At 32.7% G+C, this 19,656-nt stretch overlaps 1 protein-coding gene across 1 annotated transcript in view; it reads right to left on the minus strand.

The window, feature by feature from the left end:
- Positions 1-19,656, minus strand: part of dpy (fibrillin-like protein dumpy) — a 294,688-nt gene that overhangs the window by 88,459 nt on the left and 186,573 nt on the right. The window contains 4 exon segments of the mRNA XM_089597931.1: positions 3,958-4,275; positions 4,823-5,128; positions 5,259-5,564; positions 5,943-6,266. Coding sequence (XP_089454057.1) covers positions 3,958-4,275; positions 4,823-5,128; positions 5,259-5,564; positions 5,943-6,266 — 1,254 coding nt within the window.

Consider the following 19,656-nt stretch of genomic DNA (forward strand, 5'->3'; position numbering starts at 1 on the left):
TGTAAAAATGGAAATTCACTGTAGGAATTGTCACATACATAAATTGCTAAGTGACTAACAACACTACGTATTGCATTTGATCCATAAGGGTCTTTATGTGGAATTTTGTATTATCTATTAATGCATGCCTCTTGTGTAAAACATTAGAATTTATTAACCTATTCAGATCTGCAGTTTTTTAAGGAGTCAAGATAATCTGACTCACAAGAGCATGAGAGCAGGTCGCTAACAATTTGGTAAATCGCATATAAACCATAGCGAGAGAACTATAACAATGCTTATAACTCGAATTTAATTGGCACTCTGATTGAGAAATCCCAGTTTAAAAAAGCTATTAATAGTATGTTATATCCAGCGTCTGTCAAAGAAAAGAAATTTTATAATTCTGTCACATATTTTGGAAAACTCTCAGAAACTATTGCAAAAAGATTGAAGATACTTAACATATAAATAGAATTTATGATGACAATAACATTACAATTATTAATTAAAAATAATAAAAGCAAAATCAAAAAAGGTAAAAAATCGGGTTGATATCGTTTGAAATGCGACTTATGCGAGAAAGAGTATTTTAGAAAAACAGGTAGAAATTTTGATGTACGTATTCACGAGCATTATAAAACTTTAATACAAAAAAGTTTTTTAATTAGTAACAAATGTATATAGTGCTAATTACATGTATTATACATGCTTTTATTGCCGTAGTGTTTATGCACTTATGATCATTTGTATCATATGGATGACGTGTAAAGCCGAATACGTTCAGTTTGTGATCTTTTACGTCTGATGAAGGTATAGTGCACTGAAACAGCTATTACGTGTTTATGTTCTACATAAATAAAAATGTAAAGATTTTTTGAATAGTAAATGTTACGTTGTTGTGTTTAGTATTTCCTTTACCATCATTTTATAACGAGAGGATTGACATAGACTTACTAGTGGCAAATTTTTCTGATGGATCTGTGCATACAAATTTCTGATCAGTATTATTATTTTTTGAAAAGAAAAATTTCAGGGATGGATGATACGTACCAAGGGACGAAAACACGGCATTCTTTCTCGGGAGATGATGCCGCGCTTTCTTACTGAGGCCTGTATATTATTTTTTCTTTTCCTCCACCAAAAATATAACATTTTACTGTGATTACCGGGAGAAAAATGCAACGTAACTTCTCAAGTAAAAATCGCATTTACTGCTTATTAGGAAAAGTTTTTTGGCATCCTCTGTGAAGAAATTGTCTCCCGAGCAAGCGAGTCAAGTTATTTTTTTACGATTTATTGTGTATTGTATACATGGTTTTTCTACTCATTTTTTGTGCAAAAACATATGGGTTTACCATTTCATAAAGCACATTAATTCTGCATAATGTAGGATACGGATCAACGGGCTCATACATTTTTGATTACGCAGTAGTATAGTAGTTGTTGCAGAGTAATATTTGTAATGCAATCGCTTACTAATTTTAATTGAAGTTTCAATCTCGAAAGCTACTCTTACACGAACCTGGAAGGCTGTGTTATGACCGGTCAAATGAAGGCCGGGCGGGGGCACCTGTTTCTTTTTACCAAACTTACTTGTAGCTAAAAAAAGAGGAAAGTTACGGAACGAGAGGAAAAAACGGTTCTCTCGTAGACAGTTGGCCAAGAGTTAGATTTCAAGATAAAAATTAATCTTGTTATCTAGAGAAACCGTGATTTTCTTATTAATTTTTCTAGTTGATGTAGCTGAGTGAACAAGCGCTACCTACCAATAGTAGTTGTTAAAAAACTAAATCTTGTAAGAATATAAACAAAGCTCGTACTGAGTTATGAAGCCATTGACAAACTGCCTAGAATTTTTTGACAAGAAACAAAAGCTTTGCAATTAGTACCAACTGAGCAGTTACATGCTACAATATACTGTAAAACTGTAATATGTGAAATTCAGTTATAGGTGAGCATTTTGGTCACACGCTCCAGGGCAAGGACTTTAAAATTTCATTTAAGTGCAGACCATTTGAGTATGATACGCTGTAAGAATACAGTATACATTGAGGGTAGTACTTTTTAGAGAGCTTCCTAAAATAATCTAGTAGGCATTTGCAAAAACCTTAATACTTCTGCTCTTTGAAAATGGTATTTAATTCACACAGGGACGGTATACAGGATGGAACTTGAATTTATAAGCCTGAGGTATCCAGGTACCGAGATACAAGAGTCACAGCCTTAACTACTATGTTATCGTGAATACTAACAATTTGTTATCAACTAGTATTCTAGTTAATAATCTGATCATTCATACGTTCTTATTTCTTTCTACCCGACTGACGGTAAGTTGTTACTCTCAAAAAGAAGAATTATAAGTTGGCGTTATTAAACAAGAGCGTGCAAATCCATTTTAAAAACTTTCATCTTCAAAATTAACCATGTAAATATTGAACAGAAAACATCTTTGATAAAGAGTTTGACATCGAATTAGATCTTAATTTTTGTAAATGATAAAATGATAATTACAGACTTGGAGTAAACAAAAAATCTTTAAAAAACTAAAATCTTCCACTTTACCTAGGAACTTAAAAAATTTAAATTTTGTATTTTTATCATCCTCCCAATTTTATATTATTTAAAAAATCATTGAGTAAATTGTTACTAACAATTTTATCGTTAATTACTATTGCACTCTAAAGTACAACTTTGAGAATGTGCTGAAATATTTTAATTAAAATTATCATCATCTTGTACAGCAAAAAACAATTTTAGTATTTATACATAATTTAGTAAAATTTTTCGTTATAAATGATTTTAACGATTTAAAAAAAAATTACTCTTCTACTGGTAAAAAACTCATTAGAAAAGAGCTTCTAACGAAAAAAATATTTTTTGCTTATATTTAAAGTTAAAAAAACATTCAAGGTAAAAAATCCGTGGGCCGAGTTAATCAGGCGAGTGAAGTGCGCCATTTATCGTATTATTAGTCTCATAGGTTATGCCTGTATGCTTTTGTAATGGGAAAAGTATTAATCAATAAACTTATTTTTATTTCATGCTGACATACCATAGTTTAAATAAAGTACAAATTTCGGTGGTTTGTACAGCATGTTTTATAAAACAGTTTGATTTGTTACATATGGCTTTAAAGCTGTCATTGCTATACCTTATTACAGCCCATGTCAATACAAGAAAAGTTTGATTTGTTAGTGGTGATGAATTTTCTACCTTAAGTTAAACTATATTTTTATTTCATTATTTTATTTCGTTTAGTACCCCCTGCAAAAGTTGTAGCTGTTTAAGGGGGAGTGATAAAAATCACTAGAAACGAGATTTCGTAGATTTTTGCCAAAAATTCATAATTTAAGAAAAAATTCTTAAAACTTTTGATTGATGCCACCAAATTCAATAAATTCTTTTGTATTCGATAAAGCTTCGTTGCAGCAGTTATTTGAGCCTATTTTAGACCACCTACATAAGTGCATTCCTTCGCTACTAGTGTTGAAAGTGGAATCGATATTCATCGATATATCTTACGAAAAAGGGCCGATTAGACTAAACGCCGAGACACGTGTTTCATATTTTTCCCAACATTAATGGAGAAAAAGTTTCGTAAATTTCCGATGCATAAAAGCTAGAAAAAGAGATACTTTTACCATTAAGAGGTACGGAAGTGACATTTCGAGCTTTGGAGTACTATTGAAGTTCGTAGACTTGATATAATTGATTTTCCGCTTACAAAACAGCTTTTGTCAATAAATAATACAACAAAAATATAAATATAACAGTAGAAGAGTAGTAGAAACACAATTCAACAGAATAGTAGACAGAATTTTATGTTTTCCTGGTTCTTACCTACCTCATGCAAAGAAGCATGCAAAAATAAACGAAAAATAATGAAAGAGCGAGAAATACCATGCCTTACAGACACCACAAGAAAAATAATGTCGACCACTGCAAAATGAAGGGCTGATATAGTTGCGTACTTACTCGTTGTAATAAGTTGACAGAAAGAGAATGGATCTCCCTCATAGTTTTCATTGCAAGAACAGACGGCATTATGATTAACAACGCTACATTGAGCATTGATACCACATACTCCGTCACAGGGATTGAGGCAGCGTTGTTGCATACAAGCAAGATGAGGTTGGCATTCCGGATTTATGGTACATTCAGGTCTACAATTAGGTGGCACGCCGATGTAATTTGATGAGCACGAACAAGCAAAGGATTCGTCACGCACTTGACAATCAGCGTTGGGACCACAAGGAGATGGTAAGCATGGATTTTCTGGTTTTCCTGGTTCGACTGAAATTATATAAATACATTTAATAGCCAGACAAAAAACTAATTAAAAGTGGAAATGACAATATTTCAAACGAAAGCAGAATGAACTTTATTTAAATTAAATGAAAGATACGATTATTTTGGAGTTCTTAACAGTGGTTACAAACTTAGAGAGCATGAATCAAAAGTTTTTAGACTGCATGTACATCATCTTCCAAGTTATTGTTAACGGGCGTTAAACATACAATTGAGAGCTTTTTTAATGGCTTATATGGTATGTATACTGGTTTTTGCCTACCTTGACTAATGTACAACATTACTATATGCATGCATGTGTGTTGCTAATAAATCATTCAGTTAAAACGTAATTTAAAAAATTTAAAACTTCAAATAGATACCATGATGTCTTCTTAACTATCAGTTATTATTATTCTGGTTTTAAGATACATGGATAGGACAAAACAATTTTTAAATATGAACCGTCTGAAGATAGTGTGAAATTAAAACTACTAAAAAAATATTTACTGAGAATAAAAAATACATATAGCTGAAATAAAATAAGACTTACTTGGAGTAAGATAACAGTTTGTAAAAGGGTCGCCAGTAAATCTTTCGTCGCAACTACAAATTGGATTATGATTTATAACTTGGCATTTGGCATTCCGACCACAAGAACCAGGACAAGGATCTTGACACTTATTATTTAAACAAGCTTGTTCTAAAGGACATTCAGCACTGACCACGCACTCGGGTCTACATGTAGGTGGACTTCCTGTAAATGAAGCCTGACAAGAACAAACCGCATGATTTTCTACAACTTTACAAAAACTATTCGGTCCACATGGTGAAGGCGAGCATGGTTGAGTAACTGGTACTGCAATGAGTTTTTTTTTACATTAAAAGAAAATTTAATTTCTAGATATGGTATCATTATGATTATAATAAAGAGTTTCATTTATATCTTAATTTTAACTGAAATGTAAAATGTGAGAAAACATTTCTACCTTTGATAATTAGTTTACATTGTGAAAAAGGATTGCCCGTCATATCAGGAGAACAGCTGCACATTGGAATATGATTGACAACATTGCATCTTGCATTGTTACCACAGGTCCCTATGCAAGGATCGCGGCAACGCTGGTTCATACAAGCTTTGTTCCTCGAACAATCTGAATTCATTGTACATTCTGGTCGACAAAATATGTACGGATTTCCAAGATAATTTGGTAAACATTTGCAGATGCCATTCTCACATTCAGCATTTGTACCGCATTGACATGAGTCATCAGACTTTGGTGGAAGTTGTATAACTAAAATAACAAGTACTGTATAAACATTGTAAATTGAAGTCATTCGATCACTTAGGAAAACAACAACACATGATCAGTGCAATATGTTCTTTTTATGGGGTGCTAATTCCAAATTTAAAACTCATACTGATCCACCAAATCATAATCTTGCTCGTATATTTGTATATGAGCTTATTACAGTGGAGATAAATAATAATGTCAAAGCATTACCATATACGAACGTGTTTTGTTGATTAAAAAAAAAAAAAAAATTTACACAAGGTATCAATGTGAGCCTTATACTTGTCTTTAGTGACCCAAAAAATTTTTTTTCATATTAGGCTATTCTTGAAATCTTTTTTTGCGATCCTGTGTTATGATATTTTTTGAAATTCGTACCATCGGTTGGAGAACAAAGAGTGAATGGATCTCCTGTGTAGTCTGGTTGACAACCACATGTTGGGATGTGATTTTGCACGTGGCAGTCTGCATTTTTCCCACAAGAACCAATACATGGGTCTCTACATTTTTCTGAAATACATGCTTGGTTGGAAGGACAGTCTGTGTTAACAACACATTCTGGGCGACAATTTGGTGGTGATCCTATGTAATTAGCCTTGCAAAAGCATGCAGCTTGAGTACTGATTTTTCTACATTCAGAATAAAGTCCACAAGGATTTGGAATACACGGGTCGCTAGCTGGTGCTGGTAGTACTGGTGTAGCTGAAACAAAAAAAATGTTACAATTTCTTAACTAATGTTACATCCGGAGTTGATACAGTTAAATCATATTGTAAGTAAAAACGCAATTAATCCGTAAAATTCATACAAGACGTGATGTGTATATACATAAGCTCATATGACAAATTAATGCATGTATGCATTAAAATTGTACGTTACATGTACGAATGCATAAATTGTACGAATGTACGAATGCATAAATTGTATTGTATGTATGAATGAATAGTTTACTTGCGAATTGATTGTCCATTTCCAATAACGTATACTAACTTAAAAGTTTTAATTAGCACATTATTTCATTATATGCAGAATTTATAGTAAAATTTTCAAAAGGATTACTTGCGAAATGTGTAAACATATTTGTCACACTTCAACTTGTATTTGGTGTTTCTATTATTGCTGATGCGAATTGCGAGCTTGCATCATCAGTGATCCAAAAATTTCAATCGCACTTGTCAGGAAAATGTGATTAGTACTGTTGTATTGTTTTTTCCTAATATATGAAATCATAACATATAACATTATCGTGCAAGCCCACTATTTTGCTGTTAACGCAGTATGCAAGAACATCGCTCATTGGTCGACCTAATTCAACCAAAGGTCTCTTTCACTTGCTCTGATACTATAAAAATGTACCATCAAGAGAAACAATCGCTCTTTTTACGTCTGTCACCTGTTCTCTAAAATTTTAATCAACTCTTGACTCTCACGTCCCGTGAATACATTATACACGTGAGGCATAACTTGTTAGCTGAGGTAACTTGGGTATATTTAAAGGACATCAATAGTGTCAGACTACGCGAAGGAGTGAGGTACAGCGAAGGAGGCCCGTCAGAAGTGATTTCGGCGATAACAGAAAAAGCAGAAACCGCAACATCTACCCGGCCACGAACTCATTCGTGTACTTTAAGGGTCCACTGAAAATTACTGCACCAATCATTAGAGAAGTCTGAAGCAGGAGTAATAATAATCAGTGATAGATGTAAGTTATTAATCAGTAATATAATTAATACCAAACCTTGTTAAAGTGAGCCGAGTAAATTGTGTTTAAAAGAATAACTTTTAAATTGTTTCAATAAAAGAATACATTAATTAAAACTATTCATATCATTAGGCACGACTGATACTCAGGAGTGCCTTATATTTTTACCAGAGCAAAAAGTATAAGTACCTGTAAAATTAATTGTTTTTGTGTAAAAAAAGTATTGGTACAAAAAAAATTGCGATCGCGGACCTCAGCGTCAGGCGTGTTATATGTATGTATGGGCGTAATCAAGTTTTTTGATTAACTTATGCAGTTTTTGTTGGATTGGGCTGAAATTTGACAAATAGCTTCGTCTTTTATATCTTACGTGATGGTTTAAAATCCATAAGGTTTCCTCTTTTAGAAAAAAATGGCAGTTGTTTTAAGATGGTACTTTCAGTGAAAAAAAAAGTTTTTTGGCTATAACTTTATAACGTGATATTTTCAAGGTTCACTGTGAAAGACAAAGTTGTAGATATACTGGAAATACAACTTTTTCGTATTTAAAATTTTCGTCTATGATGTAACCCAAACGTTCTGCGAGCCAAAAAGTGCTCAAAAATCGCAAAAACGTATTTTTTTCCTATCTAACTTATTTGTTTTGTACTTTAAATTGTGATATTAAAAGTAAAAATTGTAGATCTTATTAAAATACAACTTTTTTGTGTAAAAAAATTTTACCTAGGATGTAACGCACACGTTCTATGAGCCAAAAAGTGCTTGTAAAATGAATAAAAAGTTGTATTCCCCTATCCAACTTTTTTGTTTTGCACTTGAGATAATAAATTAAACATGATAATTCAAAGTCTCATCTAAATACATCATTTTTGTATTCAACATATTTAATTATAATATTAAATTTGGTATCTAAATCGCAAAAATGCTGAAAAATTGTAAATTTATCGTTTTCCCCTATCTAACTTACTCGTTTTTTTTATTTACATTTTAGATTAGAAAGTTAACGTAAAATTTGTAGATCTTGAAAAAATATATCTTTTTTTTAACTAAAATGTATGCCTGTAATATAAAATTAACGCCATAAATCGCAAAAAATGATATAATACTAGTTTGTTCAAAATACATACGATTGACACTCAATCCAAAGTTAAGGGCGATTATCATTGTGTTCTAAGGCTTTTTTTTTCCTTCCATGGGAATGTGTACATTTTTTTACCAACCCTACATCGAACAGTACCAGCTTTTTACACAGTGTAGTAATAAAAGTTTAATGTTCTCTTGTATCAGTCGTGCCTTAAATGCAAAAACTGGGTTTTTGCATAAATTTAGCCGCTTGTTCAAATAAAGTTTTTTACCCAACTAAGAAGAACAAATAAAGCTCACGAGCTGAACCCTAACAGACCCACGAATGACACTAAAATAAAACGGTTAAGATCATACTCTGAACAAGTCCGGTCATAACACTAACATTAACGACATCCACATTTCTTTGAGCAAGACCAACTTTACTTCATAAATTTTTAACGAAAACTATTAACACTCTACTGAAAAAACTTCGATGAAAAATATCAGTCTTACTTTATTGCATGAACCATGCAACTTCGTGACAGAACAATTTCTCAGCTTATTATGACTTGCACTGCCCTTTAGATTTAGATTTAAACTATTACAGTGTTTAGTATGTGCAAATCGTTATTTTTTTAAAATATATATTTAGCAACAATTGTCAATTAAATTTTATTACTATAACCTTATTGTTAAAACTTTAGTATACTTCTCACTACATTTATATACATTTGTATTTTGTTCATCATAACTGTTGATTTAGTAGAATTTTTCGAAACTATAATAAATATATTAATACTCTTGTCAGTACTGCATTTATATTTACATTTTCTAAGTCTGCTTCTAATGTTATTTTTATACACTACGAGTCTGTTTTATACCTAAATCTCCAAACTAATAGTGCTTAGTAACTAAGTAATGTAGAAAAATATAGATAAAAATCTTGGCAGAACAAAAATTAATTAAAATGTATGTATGAATTTTAAAAGTCTATTTTTTAATCAGTATTGGTTTATATAAAACTTATTAATATAAAATTATATAATAACAATAATAATAATACATAGATTTACACTACTTGATTTTATTTATTTAATTATAATTTTTTTTTTTTTAATAAGAAAAGACTTTCCTAAATCAACATAAATTTAAATCACACTTCATACACAGTTGTAATTTCATAGCATTGGAGATACATTTTTATTAGAAAATTTTTTTACATTCTTTATTTGTATAGAAAAAAAGTATCGTGATTGATAGCAGCAAAAGAATTATTAACGATGTACGTAGTACGTTTGTTTGTAGAGACAAAAAAGTTACTGTGCTTAGAATACCTCAATTGGGATGTTTAAGTTGTATTAAATATTATCTTACTATTATTTACAGAGAAAGAGTTTGAAAATTAGGTGTATGTACGGCAATAAGAAACTTGTGTTTGTGTAATGGCGGTCAGAGATGACGAGTGTACTAAGTATGCATTACGCAAAAGCTTATTTCGTTAGCATTCAAAAAAATTAGAAGATATAACAGCAATCAATTCAAAATTAAATATTGAAATCAGCAAGTTAAAAATAGAACTCAATGCAATGGTTAGGCAAGGCATAGTTGCAACCATGGAACCATTTAACGATAAAGAAAACAGCTGAGAGCTATGGATTGATCAACTGGAGCTGTATTTTGGAGCTGATTCGATAAACGAAACTAAGAAGGTGACCCAAATAACTCTATTCTTGATATTTCTTGGTAAATAAGGTTACACTTTGTTAATAAATATATGCGTGCCAGACAAGCAGGCTTCGAAGAAGTTTAAGGCCTTGGTGGATTTGATGCAAAAACATTTACAGCTAGTACCTAAAGAAATGATCGAGCGCTTTAAGTTTAAGAAAAATATCGCAAAAAGAAGGAGAAGGGATGAGTGAATTTTGCTCGAGGCAATTAGCAGAGCATTGTAATTTTGCAGTAGAACTCAACAGTCACCTGTGTGATCAATTTGTATGGGGAATGAGTTGTGATTATACTGAGAAAATTCTCTTACGTGAGGGAAATTTGACTTTCGATTTATCAGTGAAAAAGGCTTTGGCCATAGAAGCAGCGACTCGTCACGTAACCAACATGCTGCGAGTGGAAAATTCTGTAAACTTTGTAAAGTTAACTAAGCCGCAGAAGAAAGCAAACAAAGGCCAACTAAATTCAAAACAACAAACGTTCCAAGGGAAGTCAAGTTCCAGTAAGGTAAACTAGAAAGAATCAGGCATCAAGTGTTTTTGTTGCGGATATACAATTTAATGGAATTTTCCGTTTGTATTTTATTAAAACCTTTTACAAAATCTATACAGTTAAAATCATTATCCACACGTAAAATTACTCCTACATATTATTTGACATCACGTGATTGTAACAAAGCGAAGCGTTGAGCACTCGACAATCGGCAGGGCAAAGTAGTATCGACGGATGATAGATATAAAGTGGTTGAGTTTGTATCCCCCCCCTTAAGTATCTCTGTCATGGCTCTGCCATAAGTCCGAAAATATCAAAAGATTGGAATTCGATAATTTTTACTTTGTAATAAAATTCGTTGTATTTACAATCTTAATAAATCTATATCTATTGAAACTTAGATCAGAAAGTATTTTAATTATTTAAAAGGGTTATGGTACAAACATATGTAGAACGTCGTAGAATCAAATTTTGGTCTTGAACATTAAAGTGCGATTCTCTGTTCATCCTTATCCCTCTCATTTCAGTAATAAAAGGATGAGAGACCATCGCACGAAGAAGGATTTAATTATCTCGACAACGAAGTGTATACGGTTACATATGCTGCGATAAAGCATATTTAGTCAGTACACAAACAGGAGAGGGAGATTTCTTACCTGACTGGTGGGTGTCGCTTGCAAACACTAATATCGTGAACACTAAGATACCATAATTTCTTCCTTATTCCTACCTCATCTTGGTGAACCATAGAAAGGGGTGAGATTATAGATATCGTATTAAAAATGGATCTTACACCAATGTTTCAAATTAATCACTTTTCACAATAAAAACATCGAATGACAAGTGACCGAAAGCGTCTTTATATCTACGGATTTGGAAGGCAAACCAATATATTATTATCTTAGACTATCATCATTCCAAGTATAGCGATGTATTTATATATGCATACATATAATAGAAACAGATATATTTCAGACTACTGCATTGTTAAAAATCTTATAACAAACTATGTAACGTCAAATTGTAGAGGCTGTAAGTATGTATGTCGTATAAGTTATCAAATAGAGCACTTGCCTCGCATGTGTGAAGTTGATCGCAACAACGTTAAATGTAGGAGGAGCCGCTCGAGTGTCAGGCGAAAAAAATATTATGCACCGGATAATGCGTCAAGTGAAAGTGAGGATTACGTAAGTGATAATTTGCATTCAATTTCGAACTATATTAATGCTAATACAAAATCCCTTACGATAACTTTGAATATTAGAAGTTTTATGGATAAATTCGAAATTGATACAGCTTTGGTAATTTCAGCGGTACCAGAAGATTTTTATTCCAAAAATATGGCTCACTATTGTAAGCTAAGCTCATCCTCACGCACCGCAGTGGGGCTGATCATCAAAAAGCAGGTCAAAAATAGAAGAAAAAGTTTTTCGTTTGGTTTTTTTCTGTTGGGTTGGCTGCAAGAATACCCTATGCATCATAAAATTCATAAAAAAGTGTCAATCTACCTCTACCTGTTTTGGAATTTCAGTTACAAGATACCTTTACTTGATGACCAGTCATTAGATACAATTGTTACAAAATTATAGTAGTGCCAAATTTAGTGTAAAATTTAAGAATCTTATTGCACTGAGTAATGAAGTAAATGAATCAGACTTCTGGAGTTCTGGATATTAAAAATTGAGGATTGATTAGCCGAGCAACAGCGAAATCCGAACAAAATTTTTTTTCCACATTTTTTTAGTCATGTAATCTTAAAATAATAATTCTATTTTCCTAGATGTATAGCTACAATACATACATATCTGAGTTACATGAATGGATTTGCATGGGTTATTTCACAAAAATTAAAAAACTTTTTTTAGTTTCATAATAATGTAAGAATTATTTTTTTCCAATAATTTATTTCTAAAACAAATGTACACTCAAACATAAAATTGAGCATTTACTTATTAACTCTTTTTTAACAGTTGCTTTATGGAATGTTAAAGTTTATATGGAATTACCCATGTACATACATATTGAGCCGGTATCCCATGCGTTAGATGTAAGATAAGCAGAAAATTTAAATTTGAATTTGAATTTTTGTAATAAATATGCTACAGTTAGGTATAAAATAAATAAATAATCTTAATCATTTTTCTTAATTTTAATGAAAACATTTATGTCAATAAAAATTAAATTTTTAATACGTAATATTCAATGACAGTAAAATTTTTTACAGGGTTCAGTGAGGCCGAGTCAAATTAATCTGGTAGCTTTTCAAGAAAAAAAATTTTTTATGTTACAAAAAATCATTTTTCCGAAGATACGTATGCGAAGATTGAAGAATTAATGGCCCACAAACTTAAGTCTCCATGTACTCTCCCTGATTCTATTCAGCAAACAGTGAGAAAACTATTTTTCGATTTTAAAGAGAAATGACAGAAAAGTAATAGAACAGAAATAAGGTTCCTCATAAAGAATGGTGATTGGCTACAAGTATTTGTCCCTGTGATGCCTGATAAACAAAAAATAAGTTTTACACGCAAAAAAAGGTAGGTCTACTGTCGATTTTGAAAGTAGTACTGAGAGAAGTAAGCGCTGAAAAACTGAAAATTTGCGTTCGCTAACAAGTACTAACGAATTAACTTATGTGACGCAAATGAAACTTAGATCAGAAGGAAAACAAGATGCTGCAGCACTATTATAAGAGTTTGTTGCAGGATACCCCACAAAAGCCAAAAAAAGCCGGTAAGTCCTTAAAATTAGACAGCAGTTATGAAAAATTTACGGCTGATAAAGCTATTTCGTTCTACATAGAATTGCAATTTTTAAAAAGCAAATATCAGCAACTAAGAAATGCTGTTTTCTAGAAAAAAATAATTTCTATTCCCTCCTTACAAATTAGTGTTTGTATACAAAAGTGTGCTATCCGAACATTCCTATTATTTCAAGTGATATTTCCGCTGACATACAATTACAAACTCCTGATAACACTGTACGTCAAATATCAGACTTTCAATGAGATGTGATTAACACTTTGAGTGCTGAGCAGTTAGGAAACTTAGTTTTGATTAGAAAATGGGAATAAATTCAAGACCTTCGTCCCCAAGATTTTTCAGACCAATTAAAACGCTGTTTGTATGCGAGGCTACAGAAATAATTTGGGAAGAAACCAATAAAGTAAAAAGAGAACGCGATTCACTTGTCCCTTTTAAAATCAACGTGAAAGGAAATGATACCGTCGTTAATTATCAATTATAATTAGCATTGACCATGATTGATCACAAATTTGCAACTCTATAACAAGTACTTTATCAGCCTAATGTTGTTATTTAGATGGCATAATATCAAAAGATTTCAATAATATAGATTATATTATGTGTAAGCAACTAAATAAAAAAAATTAAGAATTTGGAATTTCCTCTTTCCATGCTTGGATTAGAATCCTCGAACGTTGCTTACATTTATCTTATAAATTAGACAAACGAAAAGGTAAGTTTATTCTGATGATGATAAAAAGTCTGAACAAAAAAAAAAGAAAGTATTCAAAAGGTTTTCAAAACAGAGTTGGGCCTTATAGTCGGCAGACCAAAACAAGGGTACGGAAGTACCAATGATGGTAATACCGCTCGTCGCTTGTTTGAAAATTACAAGGTTTCTGCAAGAATAACTGGTGTTGACCAAACTATAATTTACAAGTTTTACGTCCTTTTATATGTCTTATCGTCTGGACATAACGTTGATATTGAGGAGTTCGAAAAATACTGTTCATTACAGTTCATTTGTATGAGTGGTGCTACATGCTACAGCTCACAAATCTTAATCCATGGTCCGGGGATCATATCTTACTCCCTTCTAACAATAGGACAAATGTCCGAAGATGCTCAAGAGTCATGCAATAAATTCTTCAAAAAATCCCGTGAAAACTTTTTTCGCAAGTCTTCATGAGCAAAAACTATGCAAGACTTCTTAAACAGATTTTTAATTTCTTCAAATCTATTCATTTCGAGTTGTTGGAGATTTCCTGCAAAGCTAATGAAATTTTTATCAGAAGATGTTGTACATCTATTATTACTGCCATCCGTTATTATACAAGATGAAAGTGTATTATATGAGGATTTACCAACCATTGAAGATGTTACAACAGATGCAACTGAAAATTCCACTGATAATGAAACAACATTCTTTTTATAATAAGATGTTAAACGGAGTTATGAATAAATAAATAAATAAACGAATAATTCTTATTTGCCAACTATATCGTTTATTGAAGATACGACATTTAATTCGTAATCAGTGCCCACAAAAATCTTGAAAATGATATATCACTTGGTTGCACTATGAAACAAGGGATATTTTATGCAAGGGGGTGGTAATTCAGGGCTCAAGTAGATGAATTTCCGTGAATACGACATCAAATTCGTAATCAGTAACCCCAAAAATGTTCGAGTTAAGAATAAAAGATAAATTACTTGATTTTTGGATTTTTGGCCAGCTTTTCAGCCGACAGACCCATTGCGCGCCGGTTTAAAAGTTATACAAGCACGGTGATGCCGCCATTAGGCACCGTTAATGTGATTGTCACTCATAAATTTAGTGTTTTTAGAAAGCAATAAAAAGGATAGCAATTTGGGTGGTATTTGCATAAATAAAATTGATGAAGTATCATTGAAGTCAGAGTTTTCAAAAAGTTTTTTTAAAAAGTTAGGATTATACAATGTAAAAAAGTTTGAAATTTTATTAAAGGAAAAAGCCAGACTGATTTAAAAAAAAAAACTCGCACCGTACTATCTATGGTAAGACCATTAGTTGAAAAAGAGTTAGATCGTTTAGTAAACAAAAGAATATTGGTACCAGTGCAATCTGGCGAATGAGCTACTCCTATTGTTCCTTTTTTAAAAAAAAAGATCGAATAAGAATTTTTTAGTGAATTTATAGTCACACTGAACTATTTCATGAAAGACAGTCATCCACCTCGCATTCAAAATGTTTTAGCAACCCTACAAGGTCACACAGTACAATCAAAATTAGATCTGAAGCAAGCGTATCAACAAATTGAGCTTCATGCCACGTTACAAGCGTTAACTACCATCACCACACCCAAAGATTTATTTCATTATACTCATTTGGTTTATGGTATCGTATCGGCGCCTGTCTGGTTTCAGAAGGTGATGAAAACGATTTTATCAGATATTCCAGGGGTGGTACATGTCTTTTTTTATGATATTGGCGTAGGAGGGAGTGACCAAGCGAAACACAACAATAGATTCAGACAGGTTCTACTTAAATTACAAGAGGTAGTATTGACGTTAGCTATAAGGAAATTTGAGCTGAGTAAAGCTAAAATCAATTTTTCAGTTTATGGCTTAGATTTTAAGGATGTACATATAATTAATAAAAAATAGAGGCGATTGTATAAATTTCAAGACCAAAAAACGTTCAAGAATTACAAAGTTTTTTGGGCATGATGAATTTTCATTCTATGTTTATAAAAAATTATGCTTTGTTGGTAAGCCCTTTATATGATTTGGTAAAAAAATATAAAAAATGGTTCTGGTGAAGAGATTGTGAAAATGCTTTTAGCAATGCAAAATGTAGATTAGCGTCCTATAAAGTGTTGATGCATTTTGACGCCAAATTACCTATTAAGGTAACGTGCGATGTGTCACCAACAGGTATTGGTGCTGTTCATTCACATGTAATGTCCGATAGCTCTGAAAGGCTAGTTGCATTCAAATTACGTACGATTACCAAAGCTGAGAAAAATTACGCATAACTAGATCATGAAACGTTAGCAATTGTATTCGCAGTTCATGAATTCCATTAATTTTTTTTCGGCTTTGGTTTCTTTCTTAAGACGGATTATAAACTTCTTTTTTTTATTTTCTGGAACAAGTACGGTAATCCGCAAATATCTGTAAAGGTGGGCAGTTTCCTTATTGAGTTACAATGATGAAATTCGACACATTATGGGGGAAAACAACAAACATGCTGATTGCTTATTAAGATTTAGTTCAAGCAGTTCAATTGACAGATACACGGATTGTTACTCTAACTTAAATTTTGTCTCGGAGATAATTGATCTTTGATCTCTGTCAATGATTTGCGAGCCGCATATAATGATTGTCCAGTGCTCAAAATTGTTCAAAAATACTTTAGAATTGGTTGGCCAGATGTGGTCAGTGATGTATTTAAAGTTTTTAAAAAACAGAGCGTCTGAATTGTTGTTAGAAAACAATTGTATTTTATAGGGATCGATTAATTTTACCAACATCCGTGCGTGATACGGTTTTATCCGGATAACATAATGGCCATATGGATAGATAAGATAAAAGCGCTGGCCTGATCCTATGTGTGGTGACCCGAGATTGGCACATACATTGAAAACGTAACTAAAAGGTGTGAACTATGCTTACGACATGGTAGTGATCCACCGAAGGCTAAGCTGCATGTCTGGGAATGGCCAGATTCCCCTAATGAACGTATTCATGCGGATTTTTTAGGTCCAGTTCAGCGCTTTATGTACATGATTATTACTGATGCTCATTCTAAATAAGTAGATGTAAAAGATGCGTGACATTACGGCTAAATCTACAATCTCGGCTATGCCATGTCCAATAGAAGTGTTAAACCTAAGTATTCCTGCTGCATCGGCTAGTCTCGATTCCGTTGCGACTCATAAAAGTACAGTTAAGTCACTACCCAAAAAAATCGTCGTTTCAAATTCTGAAGGGTCAAATAAAGATAGCGAAAATGTATCGAAAAAAGCGAAACCACCGGACAATATTGAACCGCTAACGCGAATTATAGCTAATTATAACTAAAGTCAATTGAAATGACATTTCTCTTCTAGGGGAAAAGGATTGTAGTATACGTAACTATCGCCATTTAGTGGCTAAAGTGAACGTTGGCACTGTAATGAGCGAGCAACAGCAAGCGAAAGTCTCTGCGCATTTCATGTTTGACTGCACATACAGTCAGGCGTAGTTGTCTCGACGTTACTCTGTACATAAATATACTGGCCATTATAAGTAACAATAAACGTTTGCCTCAAACTAGCGTGTTTATTTCTTAACCTTAATACATTACACTTATGTTGCTGGAAATTATAAAAAAAGAGAAAAAAAGACTTCTGATACTAAAAATGTATCGAAAACTTTTAGAACAAAAAATTAAAAACCACAAAAAATCGCGTTTTTTGCCATTGTTTTTCTAAGTCCTCATGGTGCTTTAAAAAAGGCCGTACGGAATCGACAAAAAAAATTCAGCAGTAAAATTAAAAAAAAAAAAAAATCTGATTTACAAAGAGTTACTTTACAACCTCTGTATAAAAGTCGATAGTGCATAACGATGCAAAAACAGTCTCCACGCCCGTGAGACGCCCTTGTTAATGCAACATATATACATTTTACATAGCGGATAGGCATCTCCGATTTTGATTTTTTTTTCGGGGACTGTTATATACGCTAAGAGGAGAAAAAGACGATAGCTGAGGTTGAGTTGCTTCCTGTAATATAACGCTGATGACTGCAATGGTCGAGTTGCATCCCAAAGAGATGTAAACTTGCGTTCTGTTCTTTAAGGATGATGGTCAAATGGCGTCCATGGAGATAATGTACATAAAGTAGGGCAGCTAGTTCTACTCGTGTACGGTTGGTAAAGAAAAAAAGAAAACGAGTGGCATTGCATCTCTCTCTGCCCTCTACGGTGATTGGTTAAGGTGGCTTCCTTGTCTACTGCTCTAGTCAAGTAGGAGAATTTGACTCTTGTATTATCTAATATCATATATTATATAAACAAATATCCAAAAGATATTTGTCTAGAAAAACGGGAAAATCAGTTTCACGTTTAGAAAATATATATATGTACATACGTACAAAAGTGTCGGTATACTGCTACCGTCTGACACATAACCATGAAATTGATTTTCACGTTTTTCTCGACAAATATCTTTTAAAAATGACTGATTACCAGCATTTTCCAAAACAGAATTAAAAAGAATGGAATTTTTTCTACAAGTACATTATAAAATGTCTGCTCAGGTTTTTGATTTTGAGTCGAAAAATGCTTGTACAGCTGATTTTTTAATGCTCTTCCATTTAAGGTCGTATTAAGGTGGCTCCTCACTATAAATCCCACAAGAAGAGTAAGCATACTGCAACACAGCTTTTCATTGGCTGTGGAGGTTCTTGACTAAAAATGGATAGGTATCTATAGTCCCTTCAAAAAAAGTTTAGTCACATCTACACCATTGACCTATATCGTACAATACAGTGACCCAAGCAGACGTGTGTATGCAAATCTGACAACATAACCCTTGTATGTAAATAATAATAAGCTGACGATAAGTACCTAACAAAAAAGACAATGCCCCCGATAAATCGTCGTGCTCGTCGTACGAGAGGAAAAAAAGGACAATTTGCGGAAAAAAAAGTAATAATAGCCCGAGAGAAGTTGTTAAAAGCTGACGTACAACTTTCTGACCAATTCAAACTACGCGGCCTACCGCTCTTCGGTGTAGCAGACGCCCCACACTTTTCATATGTTCCGTGACTTGCACAGTTATTTACTATTTTCACAAAATATCCTATTAAACCCATGGTAATGTCCAAGTACCTGAATGTCGTTGAAAATATTCTGATTTCTTCTATCTGCTACATAGTTTTCTATTAAGAAATACAGTATCTTTGCTGAAATATCATACAACCTGCGCCACCAATTTGATGACCCTCCATACGAGGCTATGTTACAGAGTCTATTTTCCAGTTAGTTTTTTTCAACAATTTTGGTGGTGACGAGGTCTAAAATTTTGAGAAAAGACTCCTTGCACCTTCAAGAATCATCCTTTAAAATATCATTTAATACTCCAGTGTTTTGATTTAGTGAGGAGCCACCTTAAACGGTTTAACTTTGAGCTGAAATTTCTCGAGATTTTGTCCGATTTGAAGTATAAACAGAGTTACCATTGGATTCAGCAGATTTCAATCTACCAAATTTAACATATTTTGTTTCTCAGGTTTTCGCAAGGGAGCTACCTTAAGTAAATCATTAACTAGGCAAGGGGGAGCAGACTGCAAAGGAGAATAGAAAGAAATGTAATGCCAATACTAATTTGGAAAAATT

This window comes from Copidosoma floridanum, unplaced genomic scaffold (genome assembly GCF_036245765.1).
Source record: "Copidosoma floridanum isolate Cflo_tuat_1 unplaced genomic scaffold, Cflo_Japanese_pri ptg000040l, whole genome shotgun sequence".
In the NCBI taxonomy this organism is placed as follows: domain Eukaryota; kingdom Metazoa; phylum Arthropoda; class Insecta; order Hymenoptera; family Encyrtidae; genus Copidosoma; species Copidosoma floridanum.